The sequence below is a fragment of the Somniosus microcephalus genome, chromosome 1, assembly GCF_052327205.1.
Source record: "Somniosus microcephalus isolate GS21.2 chromosome 1, FLI_Smic_1.0, whole genome shotgun sequence".
NCBI lineage: Eukaryota > Metazoa > Chordata > Chondrichthyes > Squaliformes > Somniosidae > Somniosus > Somniosus microcephalus.
The window spans coordinates 125,400,994-125,426,735 of NC_140987.1; the positions used below are offsets into that span (position 1 = coordinate 125,400,994).

A 25,742-nucleotide genomic window follows, 5' to 3' on the forward strand; every position below is an offset into this window, starting at 1 on the left:
TGCAGGTTAATAAGTCCATTTAAAAAAAAAAAAAGGGCAAACCACGCACTGGGGTTCATTTCTAGAGGGATAGAATTAAAAAGCAGGGAAGTAATGTTGTAGACCACACTGTGCACAGTTCTAGTGTGGTTTATGGATTAGGAACTGGGCTGAAATAATAACATTTGAGCTGCTGTACATAGTTTTAAGATATTCTTTGCACTTTTTAATTTGCACTATAGTTAGGTAGAGGTTTTTAATCATCATTCTCACTGATGAAAGATATAGAGGCATTGGAGAAGGTGCAAAAAAGATAGACAAGGATGATACTAGAACTGAGGGGTTATCACTATCAGGAAAGGTTGAACAGGCTGGAGCTCTTTTCTCTAGAAAAGAAGACTGAGGGGTGAAGACAGTGAGCTATTAGCAGGTGGGGAAATTCACAGAGAATAATGAGGGGTGACCATATAGAGGCCTTTAAGATAATGAAATGGTTTGATAGGGTAGATGTGGAGAAAATGTTTCCACTTGTGGGAGAGACCAAAACTAGAGGCCATAATATAAGATAGCCACTAATAAATCCAATACAGAATTGAGGAGAAATTTCTTTACCCAAAGAGTGGTAAGAATGTAGAATGCACTACCAGAAGGAGTAGTTGTGGCAAATAGCATAGATTCATTTAAGGGAAAGCTAAATAAGCACATGAGGGAGAAAGGAATAGAAGGATATGCTGAGAGGGTTAGATGAAGAGGGGTGGGAGGAGGCTCATGTAGAGCATAAATGCTGACATAGACCAGTTGGGCAGAATGGCCTGTTGTGCAGACTCTGATGTAAGGAACCATATGTTTTCTGTAACGCAATGTTAAAGTGATCAGACAGATTTCAAATAGATAATCTAAAAAGTAAAGACTTTCTTATGATTTGAATTGTGACCGAACTTTTGTTCATTAGTAATGGGCTGTCATTTTCTATGCAAACAGCAGTTTTAAGACAGTTTTTTTGCCCCAACATTGCCCAATGATTGTGTGCATTAGCCCATAATTTAGACTGGGATTGGGCAAATAAAGTGGAACTACAAATCAAAATTACTTGCAGTGTGGAGTCTCACTCAATTAGAGAATCAGTACGCCTGATTCTCAACTTTCCTGAGAATTGCTGCCCATTAAGTTTAATGGTTGGAAAATCAGGAGCACAGCAAATCAGATAAACTTACTTTCATGCCTGACTATCCAATTTGTATTCTTGGTGCTAGGGACAGAGTCTTGCAAATTTCAGCTATGATGCTTTGAATGAAATTGGATTGCAAAAAATAATGACACAACCGTTCAATTTAATCACCGAATTGTTGAATATTTGTTTTTCTACACCCCGCCACCCCCCTCCCTGCTCTCTGTACTGGGAATGCAGAAGCCAATTTTCGTGCTTCCACTGGTGCTCTGGTTGAGATGAGCTAACTTGGTGCAGACCAGGAATCAACCTTGGGATCTTCTTATCGAAGTTTATGGTACAGAAGGAGGCCATTCGGCCCATTGTGTCTGGGCTGGCTGAAAAAGATCAATCCAGCCTAATCCCACTTTCCAGCTTTTGGTCCGTAGCCTTGTAGGTTATGACACTTCCAAGTGCATATCCAAATACTTTTTGAATGTGATGATGGTTTCTGCCTCTACCACTCTTTTCAGGCAGTAAGTTCCAGACCCCCCACCACCCTCTGGTGAAAAACATTTCTCTTCAACTCCCATCTAATCCTTCTATCAATTACTTTAAATCTATGCCCCCTGGTTATTGACCTCTCTGCTAAGGGAAATAGGTCCTTCCTATCCACTCTATCACGGCTCCTCATAATTTTATACACCTCAATTAAATATACCCTCAGCCTCCTCTGTTCTTGTTTCATGGTATATCTTCAAGTGCATTTACCCAATGGTCCACTGGGTGGGTCAAGATAAAGTAATATGAAGCTAACTATACCACCTTTCCCATGCACATTGTACTGTTTATCGAAAGACTAATTAACGCATTATAACAAAAATCTCTTTCCATGTCCCTTGTTCTAGTGATCATTGGTGCCAAGGAATGCGAGATTGAGACACCTGATGAAATGATGAGTCTCTTGGAGGCTGGCAATGCAGCCCGTCACACAGGTACCACACAGATGAATGAGTACTCCAGCCGATCACATGCCATTTTCACAATGTACCTCAATCAAAAGCGACCTAAAAATGGACAGCAATCAAATAATGATGAGGACAACATTATAGAAGAATCACAGATATCATTTCAACTGATCTCTTCCAAATTTTGCTTTGTTGACCTAGCTGGTTCAGAAAGGGTTACAAAAACAGGGAACACAGGTGAACGATTTAAGGAATCAGTTCAGATAAATAGTGGTCTCTTGGCACTTGGGAATGTGATCAGTGCTCTCGGAGACCCAAAGAGAAAAAGTATGCACATTCCATACAGGGATACTAAGATAACCCGTTTGCTAAAGGACTCTCTTGGAGGGAATGCCAAAACCGCAATGATTGCATGCATTAGCCCCTCTTCATCTAGTTTTGATGAATCCCTTAATACTCTGAAGTATGCTAATAGAGCCAGGGACATAAGAAATAAACCTATTATAAATTATGACCCAGACTGGGATCGGATAGATGAAATGGAACTACAAATCAAAACACTCCGGGAGGCACTGCAGAATCAACAGACAAGCCTACTGACTCATACCAGCCAGATTTCACAGGACTTGTTGAGTCAGGACAAAAAACGGATCCATTCTCTGGAGGAGCAGGTGGCCCATCTGCAGGTGGAAAGCTATCACTATAAACATTGCATAGATGAGGCCTTACACTTCCTCTTGGAATTTAGAGACACAAACAGCTTGAAAGAAAGCCAGTGCCAAAAGATGAAGGATTGGTTCAACATGGTAGAGGAACTGCAAAATGAATTGCCTGACACAGTTGGTGCTGATAGTGGAGTTGGAAGTGGAGGACAAGATTCTCATCACATTACAATATTTCAATTGAAAAGGGAGCTGAAGAAATGCCAGGTACATTATAGCATACTATAAGTAAGTTTTTATGGTCAATACATGTATTCTATAATAAATACAACAGTTATAGTGCAATGAAAAGGTGAGCGGGGCCCACGGGAGCGGCTGATTTAAAGGTGAGCAGGGCCCCACGGGAGCGACTGATTTAAAGGTGTGCGGGCCCCACGGGAGCAGCTGATTTAAAGGTGAGCGGGGCCCACGGGAGCGGCTGATTTAAAGGTGAGCGGGGCCCACGGGAGCGGCTGATTTAAAGGTGAGCGGGGCCCATGGGAGCGGCTGATTTAAAGGTGAGCAGGGCCCACGGGAGCGGCTGATTTAAAGGTGAGCGGGGCCCACGGGAGCAGCTGATTTAAAGGTGAACGGGGCCCACAGGAGTAGCCGATTTAAAGGTGAGCGGGGCCCACGGGAGCGGCTGATTTAAAGGTGAGCGCGGGCCCACGGGAGCGGCTGATTTAAAGGTGAGCGGGGCCCACGGGAGCGGCTGATTTAAAGGTGAGCAGGGCCCACGGGAGCGGCTGATTTAAAGGTGAGCGGGCCCCACGGGAGCGACTGATTTAAAGGTGAGCGGGGCCCACGGGAGCGGCTGATTTAAAGGTGAGCGAGGCCCACGGGAGCGACTGATTTAAAGGTGAGCGGGGCCCATGGGAGCGGCTGATTTAAAGGTGAGCGAGGCCCACGGGAGCGACTGATTTAAAGGTGAGCGGGCCCCACGGGAGTGGCTGATTTAAAGGTGAGCGGGGCCCATGGGAGCGGCTGATTTAAAGGTGAGCGGGGCCCACGGGAGCGACTGATTTAAAGGTGAGTGGGCCCCACGGGAGCAGCTGATTTAAAGGTGAGCGGGCCCCATGGGAGCGGCTGATTTAAAGGTGAGCGGGCCCCACGGGAGTGGCTGATTTAAAGGTGAGCGGGGCCCATGGGAGCGGCTGATTTAAAGGTGAGCGGGGCCCACGGGAGCGGCTGATTTAAAGGTGAGCCGGGCCCACGGGAGCGGCTGATTTAAAGGTGAGCGGGGGCCCACGGGAGCGGCTGATTTAAAGGTGAGCGGGTCCCATGGGACCGGCTGATTTAAAGGTGAGTGGGGCCCACGGGAGCGGCTGATTTCAAGGTGAGCAGGGCCCATGGGAGCGGCTGATTTAAAGGTGAGCGGGGCCCACGGGAGCGGCTGATTTAAAGGTGAGTGGGGCCCACGGGAGCGACTGATTTAAAGGTGAGCGGGGCCCACGAGAGCGACTGATTTAAAGGCGAGCGGGGCCCACGGGAGCGGCTGATTTAAAGGCGAGCGGGGCCCACGGGAGCGGCTGATTTAAAGGCGAGCGGGGCCCACGGGAGCGGCTGATTTAAAGGTGAGCGGGGCCCACGGGAGCGGCCGATTTAAAGGTGAGCGGGGCCCACGGGAGCGGCTGATTTAAAGGTGAGCGGGGCCCACGGGAGCGGCTGATTTAAAGGTGAGCGGGCCCCACGGGAGTGGCTGATTTAAAGGTGAGCGGGGCCCACGGGAGCGGCTGATTTAAAGGTGAGCGGGGCCCACGGGAGCGGCTGATTTAAAGATGAGCGGGGCCCACGGGAGCGGCTGATTTAAAGGTGAGCGGGGCCCACGGGAGCAGCTACAACGGACCGCTGAGTGTAAAGAAGTAAAAGGTAATCAAAGTGTGACGTCACCAGAAAGCAGGTAAGTAATTGGTTGGTGAGTGTTACTCTCTTTTGCGCTTTTTTTCCAAACTTGGGCATCTAAATTTAAGTGCCTTGGTGTAGATTAAAAGATATACGTGTTCCACATTTAAAATTTTTAAAAACTATTTATTTATTTATTTAATTAATTAATAATTAATTGAGATCGGAGACCAGGCAAGGTATTGTCGTTGTTGCAGCATGTGGGAGCTGGTGGACACCATTGAGGTCCACAGCAACCACATCTGCAGCAAATGTTGGCTGCTCGGGGAACTTCGGCTCAAAGTTGATATGCTGGAGTCCAAGCTTTGGACACTGTGACACATTGACGAGGGGGAGCGTTACCTGGATACTAAGTTCCAGGAGGCATTCACACCCACTAGAGTAATTACTTCCAATTTGGCCCATGGTCAGGGACAGGAGGGCATGACTGCAAGCGAGGCAGGTATTGGGATCCAGGAGGTAGTGATGGAGGAGCCTCAGCCCTTGGCCTTGTCTAACAGATATGAGATTCTTGCTCGCTGTATGGACGAGGGCAGGGACTGCAGGGAGGATGAGCAATCTGACCACAGCACTGTGGTACAGGGAGCCATTCAAGTGGGGGGAGTAAAAAGAAATGTTGTAGTGATAGGGGAAAGTATAGTTAGGGGGATAGATACGGTTCTCTGCAGCTGAGAGCGAGTCCAGATGGCTGTGTTGCCTCCCGGTGCCAGGATTAAGGACATCTCCTCTGGGCTGGAGAGGAACTTGGAGTAGGAAGGGGAAAATCCAGTTGCCATGGTCCACGTAGGTACCAATGACATAGATAGGACAAAGAAAGAGGTTCTCCTGAGGCAGTATGAGCAGCTAGGGGCTAAATTAAAAAGCAGAACCACAAAGGTAGTAATCTCTAGATTACTACCTGAGCCACGAGCAAATTTGCATAGGGTAAATAAGATCAGAGAAATGAATGAGTGGTGTAATGTATATACCTTTAAGGGGGGGAACTATTTACAGCTCATGTACACTGCAGTACCGGCAGTGACCACACCTGTATATAACACTGAGTAGTAATCTGTACAGATCAGTTGCAGTGTGAGCCACGTTGAGTAAACACCGTTGTACCGTTCTCCGCAGTCTGTGTCTGATTATACACGGACGCAACATTGGCGACGAGGCAGGTTCGAACCTACCTGCAACTCTGCATCACCTCCCGGGGTTTCGTTCTTGGAGATCAGTGGATTGGAGGTCAAGGCCAGAGACTCGGGGGTCAACCACGGGCAACCGCCCAGTCATCCAGCAGAGACTCGAGAATTGCGGGGGAGGCTGTCGAGAGCCAGGCTTGGCTTTCCAGTCGAGGTGGTCCAGCGAAATGGGCTGGCAACAGGTAGTGCGCAGACCCTTCCCGGACAGCGGCGGGCTAGAGCACGACCGAGCGGCACAGAAAAGGGCCGAGCAGCGTCGACGGGGAAGAGAGAGAGAGGGCAGAGCGCACAGGGCGCAGCCGGTGTTCAGGGGCCGAGCAGTGTCGGAGAGAGGGAGAGAGAGACGCGCAGAAACCCGCAAGGCGCCGCCATTGCCACGAGGACCACCGAGAGCGGCGTTGGCAGCAGCGCAGGAGAAGCGCGCGAAACCTACAGGGTGCCGCCATTGCCACGAGAACCGCCAGGAGCGGCGTCGGCAGCAGCAGGGGAGGAAGGAAAGCGCGGGAGACGCCATTTTAAGCCATTGGGAGACGCCATTTTAAACCACACCCAAAATGCCGAAGAGTGGCAGTATCACCGCATTTGACAATGAAGTCGAAGATTGGACTACATATGTCGAACGAATAGAGGTGTACTGCAAGGCAAATGGGGTGTCAGATGACAAGAAAGCGTCAGTATTGTTAAATTTAATGGGTGCAAAGACGTATGGTTTATTACGAAATCTAGTAACCCCAACGAAGCCAATGGAAAAGAGTTTTGAAGACATAGTAACGATACTAAAGGAACATTTAAACCCCACACCGCTGCTGATAGCAGAAAGATTCAAGTTTCACAAACGGAACCAGCATAAGGATGAAAGCAATGCTGAATATTTAACAGAACTGTGCAAACTATTGAAACACTGCCAGTTTGGAGCGGGACTGGCAGATACCTTAAGGGACAAGTTTGTGTGTGGGCTTCAAAGTGAAGGAACCCAGAAACGGCTTTTATCTGAAAAGGACCTTACGCTGGAAAAGGCTGTAGAGCTGCAGAGATACAACAGAGACCGCAAGAATATGGCACAAACGAAATGTCATATGGAACAGAGAAGTGCTATCGCTTCGGCAGAACAACACACGACCAGAATGATTGCTGGTTCAAAGACAAAGTGTGCAGACAGTGTGGAAAAGTAGGACACATAGCACGAGTCTGCAGGTCGGGAAAGAAAACCAGCAATAAGAAACTGACCAAAGGAAAGTACAAGAAGGTACATAAGATAACGGAGAATAGTTCAGACGAACAAAAGAGTGATAACGACTCCGAAAGCAGGGAACTGAGTTGTCTGAAACTACATAATGTGATCACAATGGAGGATCACCGAACCATTTGGGTCACTCTCAAGATAGCAGGAGTCCAGATAAAGATGGAATTGGACACAGGATCAGCCCTAACAGTCATAAACCGACGGGACTATGAGCGGCTATTCTCACACATACCCTTGAGAGACACAAAAATTATTTTGAAGACGTACACGGGGCAAAAAGTCTACCCCAAAGGAAAAATAAGGGTGACCGTTATATATAACGGTAAGGAAACACCAAAACTAGACCTGTATGTATTGCAAGATGGAGGACCACCATTACTGGGACGTGAATGAATCCGGAAAATACAACTGGATTGGCATTCCATACAGGCACTGACTGTGGCTGACAAAAAGGATGATGACGTCACACCTGGGCGACTGTCAAAGATCCTAACTGACGCGAAAGAAGTGTTCCAGCAAGGACTCGGAACACTAAAAGGCATGACAGCGACGACTAAAATTGAAGAAAACGCAAGCCCAAAATTTTTTTAAGGCCAGACCGGTACCTTATGCGATCCGCCCAGCCGTCGAAGCAGAGCTGGAGAGTCTGGAACGTTCAGGTGTGCTGTCCAAGGTAGACTGGAGCAAGTGGGCTACACCCATCGTCCCTGTGATGAAAAAGTCATTGAGCAGCACGCCTGGGGAACCAAGGAAGGTTCGCATCTGTGGGGACTTTAAGGTAACAGTGAACCCGGTCCTTCATACCATACAATATCCACTTCCGCGGATTGAAGATATTTTTGCCTCGCTATCTGGAGGGAAATGCTTCACTAAGATTGATCTGGCCCAGGTGTATCTGCAAATGGAGGTAGAAGAAGCATCAAAAAAATACCTCACAATCAACACCCATAAAGGTCTCTACCAATACAACCGGCTGGTATTCGGGGTAGCATCAGCTCCGGCTATTTGGCAGAGGGCAATGGAACAAGTCCTGCAAGGGATCCCAGGGACCCAGTGTTATTTGGACGACATCCTGGTCACGGGCGAAAATGACAGTGATCACCTTGCCAACCTGGAGTAGGTGCTCACTAGATTGCAGGAATATGGGCTCCGAGCTAACCGCCCCAAATGCGAGTTTTTTAGAAAACAGATCTCGTATTGTGGCCATGTTATCGATAAAGAGGGGTTATGTAAGTCCCCAGAGACGATTGAGGCAGTAGTCAAGGCTCCAGCACCGGAAAATGTGTCACAACTGAGGTCGTTCCTCGGGCTGGTAAACTACTACCATAAGTTCTTGCCAAATTTGTTTACAATACTACACCCACTGAACACCCTACTGCAAACTGGGGTGCCATGGAAGTGGAGTGACGAATGTAGATGAGCTTTCCAGAAGAGCAAAACACTAATCACATCGAAAGAGGTACTGGCCCATTACAACGCAGCATTACCAATTCGGTTGGCATGTGATGCGTCACCCTACGGCATTGGAGCGGTGCTGTCGCACAAATTCTCGGACGGCTCAGAGAGGCCAATAGCCTTTGCGTCACGATCACTAACCTCAGCCGAGCGTAACTATGCCCAGATTGACAGGGAGGCCCTCAGCCTAGTGTGGGGAGTGAAAAAGTTCAATCACTATCTGCACGGGCAGAAATTCACCTTGCTGACTGATCACCAGCCTCTTGTCTCCATTTCTAATCCGAAGAAGGGCGTTCCGGTAATGACTGCGCAACGACTACAAAGATGGTCACTTTTTCTAGGGGCGCACCACTATGAGATTGAATATAAGGGCACGAAACAGCATGGAAATGCTGGTGGGCTATCACGCCTGCCACTGCCTACTGCGGAGGAAGCACCAGCAGTGGATCCTGTCGAAATATTCCATTCGACTATAGTTGAATACCTACCGGTAACTAACGCTTGTATCAAAAAGGAAACCAGAAATGACCCGACACTGTCTCGGGTATATGATTTGACGGTGAAGGGATGGCCAGCACATGGTGACTCACTGTTGCCAGCATTCTCGACAAGGAGAGAACAGCTGTCAGTGTGCCGGGGGACCTTGATGTGTGGATCCCGAGTGGTAATTCCACCCAAGTTAAGGGATAGAGTGCTCAATGAGCTTCATGAGGGTCATCTGGGAGGGGTAAAAATGAAAAGCCTAGCCAGGGCTTATGTGTGGTGGCCGGGAATCAATAAACAAATCGAGGACCTGACCAAGAGTTGCACAGGATGCCAGAAAGCCCAAAATGCACCACCACAGGCCCCTCTACACCCATGGGAGTGGCCCTCATCTCCATGGCAACGGGTGCATATTGATTTTGCTGGTCCATTCATGGACTCAATGTTTTTAATAGCCGTGGATGCACACTCGAAATGGCCTGAGGTCATCAAAATGTCCTCCACCACCACGGAGAAAACTATTGCAGTCCTACGGACCATTTTTGCCAGGAATGGCTTGCCAGAACAGGTTTGCTCCGACAATGGACCACAGTTTGTGTCCGAAGAGTTCCGGAGGTTCTTGAAAAAGAATGGGGTAAGGCATTACACATCCGCCCCGTATCATCCAGCCACAAATGGATTGGCTGAGAGGTTTGTACAAACCTTTAAGAACGCAATAAAGGCTATGTACAATGACAACATTCCGCTGCAGCACAAGGTGGACAATTTCCTGTTCGCCTACCGGAATGCGACACATGCAGTCACCAACCAGGCCCCAGCCATGATGTTCTTTAACCGAAGGTTAAGATCTCGCCTGGATTTGCTCAGACCAAACGTACGAAGAGATGTTGAGAGTAAGCAATTCCAGCACATCCATGAGAAGCCAACAAGGAGCTTCAATGTAGGGCAACCAGTCTTGGCCCGCGACTACCGAGCAGAAAAATGGCAGCCAGGAACGATATGCACACGGCAGGGGCCACTAATGTACACAGTGGACATTGGGGAGAGCATCGTGAGACGCCATGCTGACCAGATCCTAGAGTCACAGGAACAAGTCAACCCCATGCCTCGCCCATACGTACCTGGTGATGAACCCGACGTACAGGTCGCATCTACCCCAGAAACAGTAGCATCGGAAGCTGATGAACCAACCGACAGGGGGCCAGAATCGCCTCCGCACCAAGAGCAAGACACTCGGGAAAGGCGCTATCCAGAAAGGATCAGGAAGCCTCCCCAAAGACTGAATATATAAATAGACTATTTTCAGCTAATGTCGCATGTTAAAAGTGTTAATTGTAATTAGTTTGATATTTAATTGTTAAATGAGTGTTATGGTACTGTTAATCTAAAAGGGGAGGAATTGTAATGTATATACCTTTTAAGGGGGGGAACTACGTTTTACAGCTCCTGTATACTGCAGTACCGGCAGTGACCACACCTGTATATAACACTGAGTAGTAATCTGTACAGATCAGTTGCAGTGTGAGCCACGTTGAGTAAACACCATTATACTGTTCTCCGCAGTATGTGTCTGATTATACACGGACGCAACAAGTGGATCAAAGACTGGTGTGGGATAAATGGGTTTCGATTTGTGGGGCACTGGCTCCAGTACTGGGATAAGAGGGAACTGTTCCGTTTGGACGGGCTTCACTTGAACCATGCTGGGGCTAGAGTCCTGGCAAATCGAATAACTAGGGCTGTAGAGAGGGCATTAAACTAAATAGTGGGGGGGGGGGGGGGAGGGTCCAGGTGAGCGGGAATTTAAGAAATCAATGAGAAATGAGAAAATAATAGAGCAGGATAGAGATGGGGGAAATAATAACCAGAGTGTGACAGGAAGGGACAGAGTATTTAAAAATAAAAGTGCAACAGAAAATGGGGCCAAAACAAGGAGAAATGGTAAAAAGTTAATAGCTCTATATCTGAATGCATGCAGCATTCATAACAAGATAGATGAGTTGACGGCACAAATAGATACAAATGGGTATGATCTGATCGCCATTACAGAGACGTGGTTGCAAGGTGACCAGGGCTGGGAACTGAATATTCCAGGGTATTTGACAATTCGGAAGGATAGACAGAAAGGAAAGGGAGGTGGGATGGCTTTGTTGGTAAAGGATGGGATCAGTGCAGTGGTGAGAAGTGATATTGGCTCAGAAGATCAAGATGTAGAATCGGTTTGGGTGGAGATAAAAAAGAATAAAGGGAAAACATCTCTGGTGGGCGTAGTCTACAGGCCCCCGAACAGTAGCAGTATTGTTGGACAGAGTATAAATCAACAAATAATGGAGGCCTGTAAAAAAGGTACGGTAATAATCATGGGTGATTTTAATCTCCATATTGATTGGAGAAATCAAATTGGCCATGGTAGCCTTGAGGAGGAGTTCATAGAGTGTATCCGGCATGGTTTCCCAGAACAGTATGTAATGGAACCAAACAGGGAGCAGGCTATTTTGGATCTGGTACTGTGTAATGAGACAGAATTAATAAATGATCTCAGTAAATGATCCTCTAGGAAAGAGTGATCACAACATGGTTGAATTTAAAATTCAGTTGGAGGGTGAGAAAGTTTTATCTGAAACCAGTGTCCTGATCTTAAACAAAGGCAATTACAATGGCATGAGGGCAGAACTGGCTAAAGTGGACTGGAAAAATAAATTAAAAGGTAAGACAGTTGAAATGCAGTGGCGGACATTTAAGGAGATATTCATAACTCTCAACAAAAATATATTCCAATGAGAAAGAAAGATTAAGAGAAGGGAGCAGTGGCTAACTAAGGAAGTAAAGGATGGTATCAAATTGAACAGACTAGACGCTAGAAGGATGTTCCCGATGGGCGGGGAGTCCAGAACCAGGGGTCACAGTCTAAGGATAAGGGGTAAGCCATTTAAGACAGAGATGAGGAGGAATTTCTTCACCCAGAGAGTGATGAACCTGTGGAATTCTCTACCACAGAAGGCAGTAGAGGCCAATTCATTAAATATATTCAAGAAGGAGTTGGATATATTTCTTAAGGCTAGGGGGATCAAGGGATATGGCGAGAAGGCAGGAACAGGGTACTGAATTTGGACTAACAATAGAAAATGCTGGAAAAACTCAGCAGGTCAGGCAACATCCGTGGAGAGAAATTTGAGTTGACATTTCGGGTCAAAACCCTTTTTCAAAACTGGAAAGAAAATAAAATAGATCGAAGGCAGGGCTGCGATAGAACAAAAGAAGTAAAAGAGACAATAAAAGGTATTCGAAACCAGACAAGATGGTAATAGGCCGGTGGAGACCTCATAGTTCCCCAACCCCGCACAGCCCCTAGCGGAAGCTGAACGCCAACTCTCCGACACCTCCTCCTACCTCCACCTGGACCATGACCCCACTACCGAACATCAAACCACCGTTTCCAAGACTGTCACTGACCTCATCTCCTCTAGAGATCTTCCCCCCGCTTCCACCAACCTCATAGTTCCCCAACCCCGCACAGCCCGCTTCTACCTCCTTCCCAAGATCCACAAACAGGACTGCCCTGGTAGACCCATCGTTTCAGCCTGTTCTTGCCCCACGGAACTTATCTCTTCCTATCTCGACTCCATCTTTTCTCCCCTTGTCCAGTCTCTTCCCACCTACATCCGCGACTCTTCGGACGCCCTCCGCCACTTTAACAGTTTCCAGTTTCCTGGCCCCAACCGCTTCCTTTTCACCATGGACGTACAATCCCTCTACACCTCCATCCCCCACCAGGATGGCCTGAGGTCGCTCCACTTCTTCCTTGAACAGAGGCCCGTCCAGTCCCCATCCACCACCACCCTCCTCCGCCTGGCTGAACTTGTTCTCACATTGAACAACTTCTCCTTTAACTCCACTCATTTCCTCCAAATCAAAGGTGTTGCTATGGGTACCCGCATGGGTCCTAGCTATGCTTGCCTTTTCATGGGATATGTCGAACAATCTTTGTTCCAGTCCTACTCCGGTCCCCTCCCTCACCTCTTTTTCCAACACATTGATGACTGTATTGGTGCCGTTTCCTGCTCTCGCCCCGAACTAGACAATTTCATTCACTTTGCCTCCAATTTCCACCCTTCCCTCACCTTCACATGGTCCATCTCTGACTCTTCCCTTCCCTTCCTCGACTTCTCCGTCTCCATCTCTGGGGATAGGTTATCGACCAATATTCACTACAAGCCCACTGACTCCCACAGCTACCTGGACTACACTTCCTCCCACCCCGCCTCCTGTAAGGACTCTATTCCATTCTCCCAGTTTCTCCGTCTCCGCCGTATCTGCTCCGATGATGCCACCTTCCACACCAGTGCTTCCGACATGTCTTCCTTTTTCCGCAACCGAGGATTCCCCTCTACCGTGGTTGACACGGCCCTCGACCGTGTCCGTTCTATCTCCCGCACTTCTGCCCTCAGCCCTGCCCCTCCCTCCCGGAACCACGATAGGGTTCCCCTTGTCCTCACCTTTCACCCCACCAGTCACCACATTCAACGGATCATCCTCCGCCATTTCCGCTACCTCCAAAGTGATCCCACCACCAAACATATCTTCCCCTCCCCTTTCAGCATTCCGTAGGGACCGCTCCCTCCGAGACACCCTAGTCCACTCCTCTATCACCCCAGCAGCCCTTCCCCTTTGCCTGGCACCTTCCCGTGCAAGCGCAGGAGATGTAACACCTGCCCCTATACCTCCCCCCTTCCCACTGTCCAGGGCCCCAAACACCCCTTCCAGGTGAAACAGCGATTTACTTGTACTTCTTGCAGTCTAGTATACTGTATTCGCTGCTCACGATGCGGTCTCCTCTACATTGGGGAGACCAAACGCAGATTGGGTGACCGCTTTGCGGAACACCTCCGTTCAGTCCGTAAGGGTGACCCCGAGCTTCCGGTCGCCTGTCATTTTAATTCACCGCTCCATTCCCACTCGGACCTCACCGTCCTTGGTCTCTTGTATTGTTCCGCGGAAGCTCAACGTAAACTCGAGGAACAGCACCTCATCTTCCGATTAGGCACTTTGCAGCCTTCCGGTCTCAATATCGAGTTCAACAATTTCAGATCATAACCTCGGCCCCTATTACTTTTTTACTTATTTTTTCCACCCCTTTGTTTTGGGCCTTCCTTTCCCCCCCCCCCCCTTTCCTTTAGTTTCTCTCTCCCACCTGGCAGCTGTCTCTTACCTGCCAGTACACTTCACACCTAATCTCAGCTGCCTTTTGTCTCCACCGGCCTATTACCATCTCGTCTGGTTTCGAATACCTTTTATTGTCTCTTTTACTTCTTTTGTTCGATCGCAGCCCTGCCTTCGATCTATTTTATTTTCTTTCCAGTTTTGAAAAAGGGTTTCGACCCAAAACGTCAACTCAAATTTCTCTCCACGGATGTTGCCTGACCTGCTGAGTTTTTCCAGCATTTTCTGTTGTTATTTCGGATTTCCAGCATCTGCAGTATTTTGCTACCGTACTGAATTTGGACGATCAGCCATGATCTGATTGAATGGCGGAGCAGTCTCGAGGGGCCGAATGGCCTACTCCTGCTCCTATCTTCTATGTTTCTATGAAAACGAAGGCATACAATGTTGCCAAGATTGGTGGGAGGCCAGAGGATTGGGAAATGTTTAAAAGCCAGCAAAGGATGACTAAAAAAAATAATAGAGAGAAGATGAATTATGAGAGTAAACTGGCAAGAAATATTAAAACAGAAAGTAAGAGCTTCTACAGGTATATAAAAAGGAAGAGAGTAGCTAAAGTAAACATTGGTCCCTTAGAGGATGAGAATGGGGAATTAATAATGGGTAACGGGGAAATGGCAGAGACTCTGAACAAATATTTTGTATCTGTCTTCACGGTAGAAGACACTAATAACATCCCAATAATAGATAATCAAGAGGCCACAGGGAGGGGGGAACTAAAGACAATCACTATCACTAAAGAAAAAATACTTAGTAAAATAATGGGACTGAAAGACGGCAAGTCCCCTGGACCAGATGGCTTGCATCCCAGGGTCTTAAAAGAAGTGGCTGCAGAGATAGTGGATGCATTGGTTGTAATATACCAAAATTCCCTGGACTCTGGAGCGGTCCCAGCGGATTGGAAAACCGCAAATGTAACACCCCTATTTAAGAAAGGAGGGAGACAGAAAGCAGGAAACTATAGACCAGTTAGCCTAACATCTGTCATTTGGAAAATGCTGGAGCCTTTCATTAAGGAAGCAGTAGCAGGGCATTTGGAAAATCATAATGCAGTCAAGCAGAGTCAGCATGGTTTTATGAAAGGGAAATCATGTTTAACAAATTTGCTAGAGTTCTTTGAGGATGTAACGAGCAGGATGAATAACGGTGAGCCAGTGGATGTGGTTTATTTGGATTTCCAGAAGGCATTCGATAAGGTGCCACATAAAAGGTTACTGCATAAGATAAGAGCTCACGGAGTTGGGGGTAATATATTAGCATGGATAGAGAATTGGCTTACTAACAGAAAGCAGAGAGTCGGGATAAATGGGTCATTTTCCGGTTAGTAAACGGTAACTAGTGGGGTGCCACAGGGATCGGTGCTGGGCCCTCAACTATTTACAATCTACATTAATGACTTGGATGAAGGGACCGAGTGTAATGTAGCCAAGTTTGCAGATGATACAAAGATGGGTGGGAAAGCAAGTTGTGCAGAGAACTCAAAGAATCTGCAAAGGGATATAGACAGGCTAAGCGAGTGGGCAAACATTTGGCAGATGGAGTATAATGTGGGAAAGTGCGAGGTTATCCACTTTGGCAGGAAAAAAAAGCGCAAATTATTAATTAAATGGACAGAGATTACAAAATGCTACAGTTCAGAGGTACCTGGGGGTCCTTGTGCATGAAACACAAAAAGTTAGCATGCAGGTACAGCAAATAATCAAAAAGGCAAATGGAATGTTGGCCTTTATTGCAAGGGGGTTGGAGTATAAAAGCAAGGAAGTCCTGCTGCAATTGTACGGGGTATTGGTGAGACCACACCTTGAGTACTGCGTACAGTTTTGGTCTTATTTAAGGAAGGATATACTTGCATTGGAGGCAGTTCAGAGACGATGCACTCGATTGATTCCTGAGATGAGGGGGTTGATTTGTGAAGAAAGGCTGAGCAGGTTGGGCCTATACTCATTGAAATTTAGAAGAATGAGAGGTGATCTTATTGATACATGAGATACTGAGGGGGTTCGACAAGGTAGATGCAGAGAGGCTGTTTCCTCTCGTGGGGAAATCTAGAACTCGGGGGCATAGTTTCAGAATAAAGGGTCGCCCTTTTAGAACTGAGATGAGGAGGAATTTCTTCTCTGAGGGTCATAAATCTGTGGAATTCTTTCTCTGCCCCAAAGAGCCGTGGAGACTGGGTCATTAAATACATTTAAGGTGGCGATAGACAGATTTTTGCAAGATAAGGGAGTGAAGGATTATAGGGAGCGGGCAGGGAAGTGGCTTTGAGCCCAGGATCAGCCATGATCTTATTGAATGGCGGAGCAGGCTCGAGGGGCCAAGTGGCCTATTCCTGCTCCTATTTCTTATGTTCTTATGTAAAATAATGGTATTTACTCCAAAGTGCGAATAAAAATGAGGGAGGAGATTTACAACACATCGAAAATTATTTTGAGAGAATCACTTGACATTGGATAGGTGCCAGTAGATTGCAAAAGGCCAACGTGGTACCCATATTCAAAAAGGGCGACTCAACAGACATGGGCAACTATAGACCTATTCATCTAACTTCAAAATAATGAAATAAAAAATTGAGGATTATCTGTACCATAACGACCTAGTAAACAATAGTCAACATAGGTTCAGAATGGGAAGTTCCTGCCTGACCAACCTCCTTGACATCTTGCAGAAGCGACATTCCAAGTGGTTTGTGGCAAACCCTCTGATGTGTTGTACCTAGACCTCCAAAAGACAATTTTGACAAAGTTCTGAATGAAAAGCTATTGGGCAAGCTTAAAGCATGCAAATTTAAAGGAAATCATTGATATAGATAAGAAACTGTCTGAAGGTTAGAAAATAACAGGTACTTGCTGGATGAGTTATGTTGGAGTGGGGGAGGTGCTAAGTGGGTTATCCAGGGATCAATGTATGGAACATGACTTCCTAATTTACATTAATGAATTGGATTCAGAAACCCAATGCAAATTGGTAAAATATGCAGATGATCCCAAGCTATAAAGGCAATGGAATCGAAGGTGACAGCACATAAACTGCACATCGGATGGAAAAGTGGGCGACACATGTACTCCATGAATTATGTTATCCTAGCTAAGAATGCAGTTGAAAGAGCTAGAAATCTTACCCTCAACATGTCCTGCAGTTGCAGAGTATCAGTCAACAAAGTCAATATTACAAGGATGGTACCAGAACTGTGAGATTACAGCTATCGGGAAAGATTGAACAGGCTAGTGCTTTTTTTCGTTAGAAAAGGGAAGACTTTGAGGTATCCTGATAGAGGTCTTTAAAGTATCAATAGGTTAGACAGGGTAGATGTGGAGAGAATGTTTCCACTTGTGGGATAATCCAAAATTAGGGGCCATAAATACAAGATAGTTACTAATAAATCCAATAGGGAAATAAGGAGAAATGTCTTTTTTTTATTCATTCACGGGATGTGGGCGTTGCTGGCTTCATGACTTCAATCTACATATAGATTGGGCTAACGAAGTTAGTAACAATACTGCGGAGGAGGAATTCCTAGAGTGTATACGGGATGGTTTCCTGGACCAATATGTCGAGGAACCAACTAGAGATCAGGCCATCTTAGACTGGGTATTATGTAATGAGAAAGGATTAATTAGCAATCTTGTTGTGCGAGGCCCCTTGGGGAGGAGCGATCATAATATGATAGAATTCTTCATTAAGATGGAGAGTGAAGTAGTTGACTCAGAGACTAGGGTCCTGAATTTAAATAAAGGAAACTACGATGGTATGAGGCGCGAGTTGGCTAGGATGGATTGGGGAGCGTTACTTATAGGGTTGACGGTGGATAGGCAATGGCAAACATTTAAAGATCGCATGGATGAACTACAGAATTTGTTCATCCCTGTTTGGCATAAAAATAAAACAAAAAAGGTGACTCATCCGTGGCTAACAAGGGAAATTAGGGATAGCATAAGATCCAAGGAGATGACATATAAATTGGCCAGAAAAAGCAGCAAACCTGAGGATTGGGAGCAGTTTAGGATTCAGCAAAGGAGGACAAAGGGATTAATTAAGAGGGGGAAAATAGAATATGAGAGTAAGCTTGCAGGGAAAATAATAACTGACTATAAAAGCTTCTATAGATATGTGAAGAGAAAAAGATTGGTGAAGTCAGGCGTAGGTCCCTTGCAGTCAGAATCAAGGGAATTTATAATGGGGAACAAAGAAATGGCAGACCAATTAAATACATACTTTGGTTCTGTCTTCACAAAGGAGGACACAAATAACCTCGCAGAGATGTCGGGGAACGTAGGGTCTAATGAGAGGGAGGAACTGAATGAAATCAGTATTTGTAGGGAAATGGTGTTAGGGAAATTGATGGGATTGAAGGCTGATAAATCCCCAGGGCCTGATAATCTACATCCTAGGGTACTTAAGGAAGTGGTCCTCGAAATAGTAGATGCATTGCTGGTCATCTTCCAAAATTCTACAGACTCTGGAACAGTTGCCATGGATTGGAGGGTAGCTAATGTAACCCCACTATTTAAAAAAGGTGGTAGAGCGAAAACAGGGAATGATAGACCGGTAAGCCTGACATCGGTAGTAGGGAAAATGCTAGAGTCCATTATAAAAGATGTAATAGCAGAGCACTTGGAAAACAGTGACAGGATCGGACAAAGTCAACATGGATTTACAAAAGGTAAATCATGCTTGACTAATCTACTGGAATTTTTTGAGGATGTAACTGGTAGAATAGGTAAGGGAGAACCAGTGGATGTGGTGTATTTGGACTTTCAGAAGGCTTTTGATAAGGTCCCGCATAAGAGATTGGTGTGCAAAGTTAAAGCACATGGGATTGGGAGCAAGGTAGTGACTTGGATAGAGAACTGGTTGGCAGACAGGAAGCAAAGAGTTGGAATAAATGGGTCTTTTTCCGAGTGGCAGGCAGTGACTAGTGGAATACCGCCGGGATCAGTCCTAGGACTCCAGCTATTCACAATATATATTAATGATCCAGACGAGGGAACTAGATGTAATATCTCCAAATTTGCAGATGACACAAAGCTGGGTGGGCGTGTGTGCTGTGAGGAGGTTGCAGAGAAACTCCAGTATGATTTGGACAGGTTGGGTGATTGGGCAGATGCATGGCAGATGCAGTATAATGTGGATAAATGCGAGGTTATCCACTTGGGTGGCAAAAACAGGAAGACAGATTATTATCTGAACGGCAATAGATTGGGAAAAGGGGAAGTGCAATGAGACCTGGGTGTCCTTGTGCACCAGTCGCTGAAGGTAAGCATGCAGGTGCAGCAAGCGGTTAAGATGGCAAATGGTATGTTGGCCTTCATAGCGAGACGATTCGAGTACAGGAGCAAGGATGTCTTCCTGCAGTTGTACAGGGCCTTGCTGAGATCACACCTTTAGAGGGAGTGCAGCGAAGATTCACCAGACTGATACCTGGGATGGCAGGAATGACGTATGAAGAGAGATTGGGTCGATTAGGCTTATATTCGCTAGAGTTTAGAAGAATGAGAGGGGATCTCATTCAAACTTGTAAAATTCTAACAGGACTAGACAGACTAGATGCAGGAAGGCTGTTCCCGATGGTGGGGGAGCCCCGAACCAGAGGGCACAGTCTAAGGATAAGGGGTAAGCCATTTAGGACTGAGATGAGGAGGAATTTCTTCACCCAGAGAGTGGTGAACCTGTGGAATTCTCTACCACAGAAGGCAGTTGAGGCCAATTCATTAAATATATTCAAGAAGGAGTTAGATATATTTCTTAAGACTAAAGGGATCAAGGGATATGGGGAGAAAGCAGGGACAGGGTACTGAATTTGGATGATCAGCCATGATCTCATTGAATGGCGGAACAGGCTTGAGGGGCCGAATGGCCTACTCCTGCTCCTATATTCTATTGCCCATCCCTAATTGCCCTTGAGAAGGTGGTGGTGAGTCGCCTTATTGTTATTCATAGCAGTTTAGTCCAACTGAGTGGCTTGCTCAGCCATTTCGGAGGGGAGTTATGAGTCAACCACATTGGTTTGGAGTGGTTAGTATATGGAACTCGCTACCATAGGAAGTGGTTGAGACAAATAGCTTAGATGCTACCAAAAGAAAAGTAGACAATTATATGAGAGAAGAGGCAATAGAAAGTTATGCTGCATGGGACCAGCAGACAGCTGCGCAGCTTAGAGGGAACACTGGCTGCAAGGCTGAGATGATGTAGATGGAATGGGAGGAGACTCTTGTGGAGTATAAACAGCAGCACAGACTAGTTGGGCCAAATGGCCTAGTTCTCTGCTGTATACTCGATGTAATTCTATGTAATGTTGAACTATATATTCAGACCACATTTGAGTCATTGAGGTGCAAGGGAGATATTCGAGGGTTCAAGGCAGTGCAGAATAGAGCCATGAGGCTGATCTCTAATGTAGTGTATGTGCTTTAAGTCAGAACTACTTTTTACAGCTCCTGTATACTGTAGTACCGGCAGTAACCACACCGGTATATAAGCTGCGCGCATGCCTCTGTACTCCAGTCTAGAGATGACCCTCCTCCAGTAAAGACCTGTTGTTTGTTGTATACAGCATCCGTGTAATTCTTTATCCACTGAACCACGGATCTAAAAGTGGCGACGAGTGTTGATGCGAATCTACCTGCAACATTAAACGAAAAAAAACAACAACAAAAAATAGTTGAGTCCAGGAACACGGGCGTCGACCGCGAGCAACCGCCCAGCAGTCAGGCAGAGATCCAAGTTCGCTGGGGAGGCTTTGGAGAGCCGGGCTTGGTTCCCCAGCCACAACGAGCAGTAAGAGACCGACGACAGGTCCTGAGCAGACCCTTCCCGAGCAGCGGCGGCTGGAGCCGACCGACGGCAGAGAGAGAGAGCCGGGCAGCATCGACGGGGTAAGAAAAAGGGTGAAGAGAGCAGGGCGCAGCCGGGGGTTGATCACCGAGCGGCGTCGTGGAAAAATACTGCAAAACCGGAGAGAGAGAGGGTAAGAAACAGCCGGGTTCTAGACCGAGCGGCGTCGACAAATATCAAGAGAAGAACGCGCAGAGCACAGCCAGGGATCACGGGCTGATCAGGGTCCTTGGGGCGAAGCAAGGGGAGACGCCATTGAGCCGTGGAGAAGCAGGGAGAGCGCGGGAGACGCCATTGAGCCGCGGAGAAGCAGGGAGAGCACGGGAGGCGCCATTGAGCCGCGGAGAAGAAGGAAGAGCGCGGGAGACGCCATTTTGCGAAGCCGCAGCGGAGAAGACGGGCGAGCGCGGGAAGGCAGGAAAGCGCGGGAGACGCCATTTTGTGCCAGCGGAGAAGAAGGGGAAGCGCGGGAGGCGCCATTGGGGATAGTTAACGCACAACCAAGGATGCCGAAGAGTGGCAGTATCTCTACGTTCGACAATGAAGTCGAAGGTTGGGCGACATATGTGGAATGTATTGAGGTGTACTGCAGGGCGAATGAAGTGCCAGATGCTAATAAAGCACTGGTTCTGTTAAATTCCATGGGTGCAAAAACTTATGGGTTACTGCGGAATCTAATAACCCCAGAGAAGCCGGTAAACAAGGATTTTGGAAGCATAGTAGAAATCCTACAGGACCACTTAAGCCCCACACCGCTGCTGATGGCAGAACGATTTAAGTTCCATAAAAGGAACCAACACAAAGACGAAAGCAATGCTGAGTACCTAACGGAATTGCGCAAGCTATCGAAATACTGCCAGTTTGGAGCGGGACTAGCAGACACGTTAAGGGACAAGTTTGTGTGTGGGCTACAAAGTGAAGGAACCCAGAAACGGCTTCTATCAGAAAAGGACCTTACGCTGGACAAAGCTTTCAATATGGCAGTATCACACGAAGCAGCTGCAAGGGGCGCTGCAGAGATACAACGGAGACCGCAAGAATACGGCACCAACGAAATGACCTATGGAACAGGGAAGTGCTATCGCTGCGGCAGAACAACACATGACCAGAAAGATTGTTGGTTCAAGGACCAAGTGTGCAGACAGTGTGGGAAAGCAGGACACATAGCAAGAGTCTGCAGGTCTGGGAAGAAAACCAACAGTAAGAAATCTCCGCAGGAGAAGTACAAAAAGGTACACCAGGTGATAGACAGTGGTTCAGACGAACAGAAAAGTGACACAGACTCCGGAAGCAAGGAGCTGGGTTGTCTGAAACTACATAACGTAACCGAAATAGAGGATCACCAGACTATCTGGGTTACACTCAAGATAGACGGAGTCCAAGTGGAAATGGAATTGGACACAGGGTCAGCTCTAACAGTCATAAATCAAAGAGACTACAAGCGGCTATTTTCACACATACCCTTGAAAGCTACAGAGATTGTCTTGAAGACGTATACGGGGCAAAAAGTCTACCCCAAAGGAAAAATAAGGGTGAAAGTGACATATAAAGGTCAGGAAATACCTAAAATGGATATATATGTATTGCCAAATGGAGGACCACCACTGCTAGGACGTGAGTGGATCCGGAAGATACATTTAGATTGGCATTCCATACAGGCACTGAAGGTGGAGGCCAAAAAGGATGATGACGTCACACCTGGACGACTGTCAAAAATGCTAACTGACGCAAAAGAAGTGTTCCAGGAGGGACTAGGAACACTAAAAGGAATAACAGCAACAATTAAAATAGAGGATAATGCAAGCCCAAAGTTTCTGAAGGCCAGACCAGTGCCTTATGCGATCAGACCAGCGGTTGAAGCAGAGCTGGAAGGGTTGGAACGTTCAGGAGTACTGTCCAAAGTAGACTGGAGCGAGTGGGCTACACCCATCGTCCCTGTAATGAAGAGGTCGTTGAGTAATACGCCTGGGGAACCAAAGAAGATCCGCATCTGTGGGGAGTTTAAGGTGACGGTGAACCCAGTCCTTCACACGGTGCAATATCCGCTTCCACAAATTGAGGATATTTTCGCCTCGCTATCTGGTGGTAAACGCTTCACCAAAATTGATCTAGCCCAGGCGTACTTGCAAATGGAGGTAGAAGAAGCTTCGAAACATTACCTTACGATCAACACCCATAAAGGTCTCTATCAATACAACTGGCTGGTGTTTGGAGTAGCCTCGGCTCCGGCTATCTGGCAAAGGGCGAAGGATCAGGTCCTGCAAGGGATTCCAGGGACCCAGTGTTATTTGGACGACACCTTGGTCACGGGCGAAAATGACGGTGATCACCTCGCTAACTTGGAGAAGGTGCTCGCCAGATTAAAGGAATATGGGCTACGAGCTAATCGCCACAAGTGCGAGTTTTTCCAGAAACAGATCTCGTATTGCGGCCACGTCATCGATGAAGAGGGGTTACATAAGTCCCCTGACAAGATTGAGGCAGTAGTCAAGGCTCCAGCACCGGAAAATGTGTCACAACTGAGGTCATTCCTCGGGCTGGTAAACTATTACCACAAGTTCTTACCAAATTTGTCTACGGTACTACACCCGCTGAACACTCTACTGCAAACAGGGGTACCATGGAAGTGGGATGACGAACGTAGACGAGCTTTCCAGAAGTGTAAAGAATTGATCACATCAAAAGAGGTGTTGGCCCATTTCAACCCAGCACTACCAATTCGTTTGGCATGTGATGCATCACCCTACGGCATTGGAGCGGTGCTGTCGCACAAATTCCCAGACGGGTTGGAGAGGCCAGTGGCCTTTGCGTCTCGGTCACTAACCTCAGCCGAGCGCAACTACGCCCAGATTGACAGGGAGGCCCTCAGCCTAGTATGGGGAGTAAAAAAATTCAACCATTATCTGCATGGGCAGAAGTTCACCTTGCTGACTGACCACCAACCACTTGTCTCCATCTTTAATCCTAAGAAGGGCGTGCCAGTAATGACTGCACAACGGTTACAAAGATGGTCCCTGTTTCTAGGGGTGAATCAATATGAAATAGAATATAAAGGCACAAAACAGCATGGGAAATGTGGTAAACCACTGTTGTTGTTGTTGTTGTTACACACTGTTGTACCTATGCATGTCTCGGCTGGCTCCACCCACACAGGCCCAGGTATAAAGGTGATTGACCTGCAGCCCCCTGCCTTCTTGGAACCCAGTCAACCACGAGAGGCATGCTCTGTTCTTTGCTAATAAAAGCCTTTAGTTACTCTCTTAACTCTCAGTCTTTTATGAGTAATTGATAGCGCATCAATTTTATTCAGCAAAAACAAAATGTCGACATTTGCTGAACAGCAGGCTGCTGCACCAAACGCTGAACAGGCTGCTGCACCAAACGCTGAACAGCAGGCTGCTGCACCAAACGCTGAGCAACAGGAGCTGCTGCGAGCCCTCAGACCAACATGCCTGGACCTAGACCCCCAAGAAGCGGGTTCGGCTACCAAATTCGCGCATTGGCTGCGTTGCTTCGAGGCCTACCTGCAAGCCTCAACTGTGACCCTGGACGAAAACAAGTTGGAAATCCTGGCCTCCAAGGTGAGCCACCAAGTTTATACAATAATCCAGGACGCGACGACCTACGCGGCGGCTATCGGTCTGCTAAAAGGGCAATACGCACGCCCGGTAAATACGGTCTATGCCCGGCACCTCTTAAGATCCCGCAGACAGCAGCCCGGGGAATCGGTGGAGGCCTTCCTACGGGCACTACGGATACTCGGCCGAGACTGCGATTGCAAAGAAGCATCAGCCGCAGCACACACGGAGGGACTGATCCGAGATGCTTTCGTTGCGGGTCTAAGGTCCGACTACTCCCGGCAGAGACTGTTGGAAAAGGGAGAAATGGACCTGAGAAAGGCAGTGTCCCTCGCGCTCTCGCTCGACGCGGCCCACAGGAATATGGACGCCTTCTCCCCTAACCGCTCTGCAACGTGGACGCCACAACCTTGGGTCATGGGACCGCCACCTTCAACTGCTGCTGCGATGTCCAAGGCACAGAAATTTTATTTTTGTGGCCAGGCAAAACACCCCAGAGCACGCTGCCCGGCGAGAAACGCTACCTGCTCCGGCTGCGGGAAGAAAGGACACTATGTCAGCGCCTGCAAAGGTAAAACCGCTAACGCCAGCAGCGCCGCGTGCGAACCGTGGGGGCAGCCATCTTGTCCGCCATCTTGGGCTCCCCCAGCCGCGTGGGGATCGGGACCATGGGCGCCGCCATTTTGTCCGCCATCTCGGACGTCTCCAACTTCAACCACGGGGGACCCGGACTCAACCACCGCCTCATCTGACGACCACATCGACTCGCTCGACCATACACTGGCCTCTGTGACGCTGGACCAATCTCTCCCTCATCAACTGTCCAGGTCCATGATGGACATTAAGGTAAACGGCCGTGCCACTACCTGCCTTTTTGACAGCGGGAGCACGGAAAGCTTTATCCACCCCGACACGGTGCGCAGTTACTCTCTCCCGGTCCTGCCGACGCGACATCGGATCTCTTTGGCTTCCAAAGCCCAGTCAGCGGACGTCGGTGGCTACTGTGTAGTGACCCTTTCAGTAAGGGGCACAGAATACAAAAATTTTAAACTCC

The 25,742-nt window shown here is 47.6% G+C and overlaps 1 protein-coding gene across 1 annotated transcript in view; it reads left to right on the forward strand.

Annotated features, from left to right (window-relative positions):
* The window catches only part of LOC147124349 (kinesin-like protein KIF27), a 216,472-nt gene that overhangs the window by 27,369 nt on the left and 163,361 nt on the right, over window positions 1-25,742 (forward strand). The window contains exon 4 of the mRNA XM_085985335.1: window positions 2,035-3,023. Within this exon, the coding sequence (XP_085841461.1) occupies window positions 2,035-3,023 (989 nt within the window). The remainder of the gene's footprint in view (window positions 1-2,034; window positions 3,024-25,742) is intronic.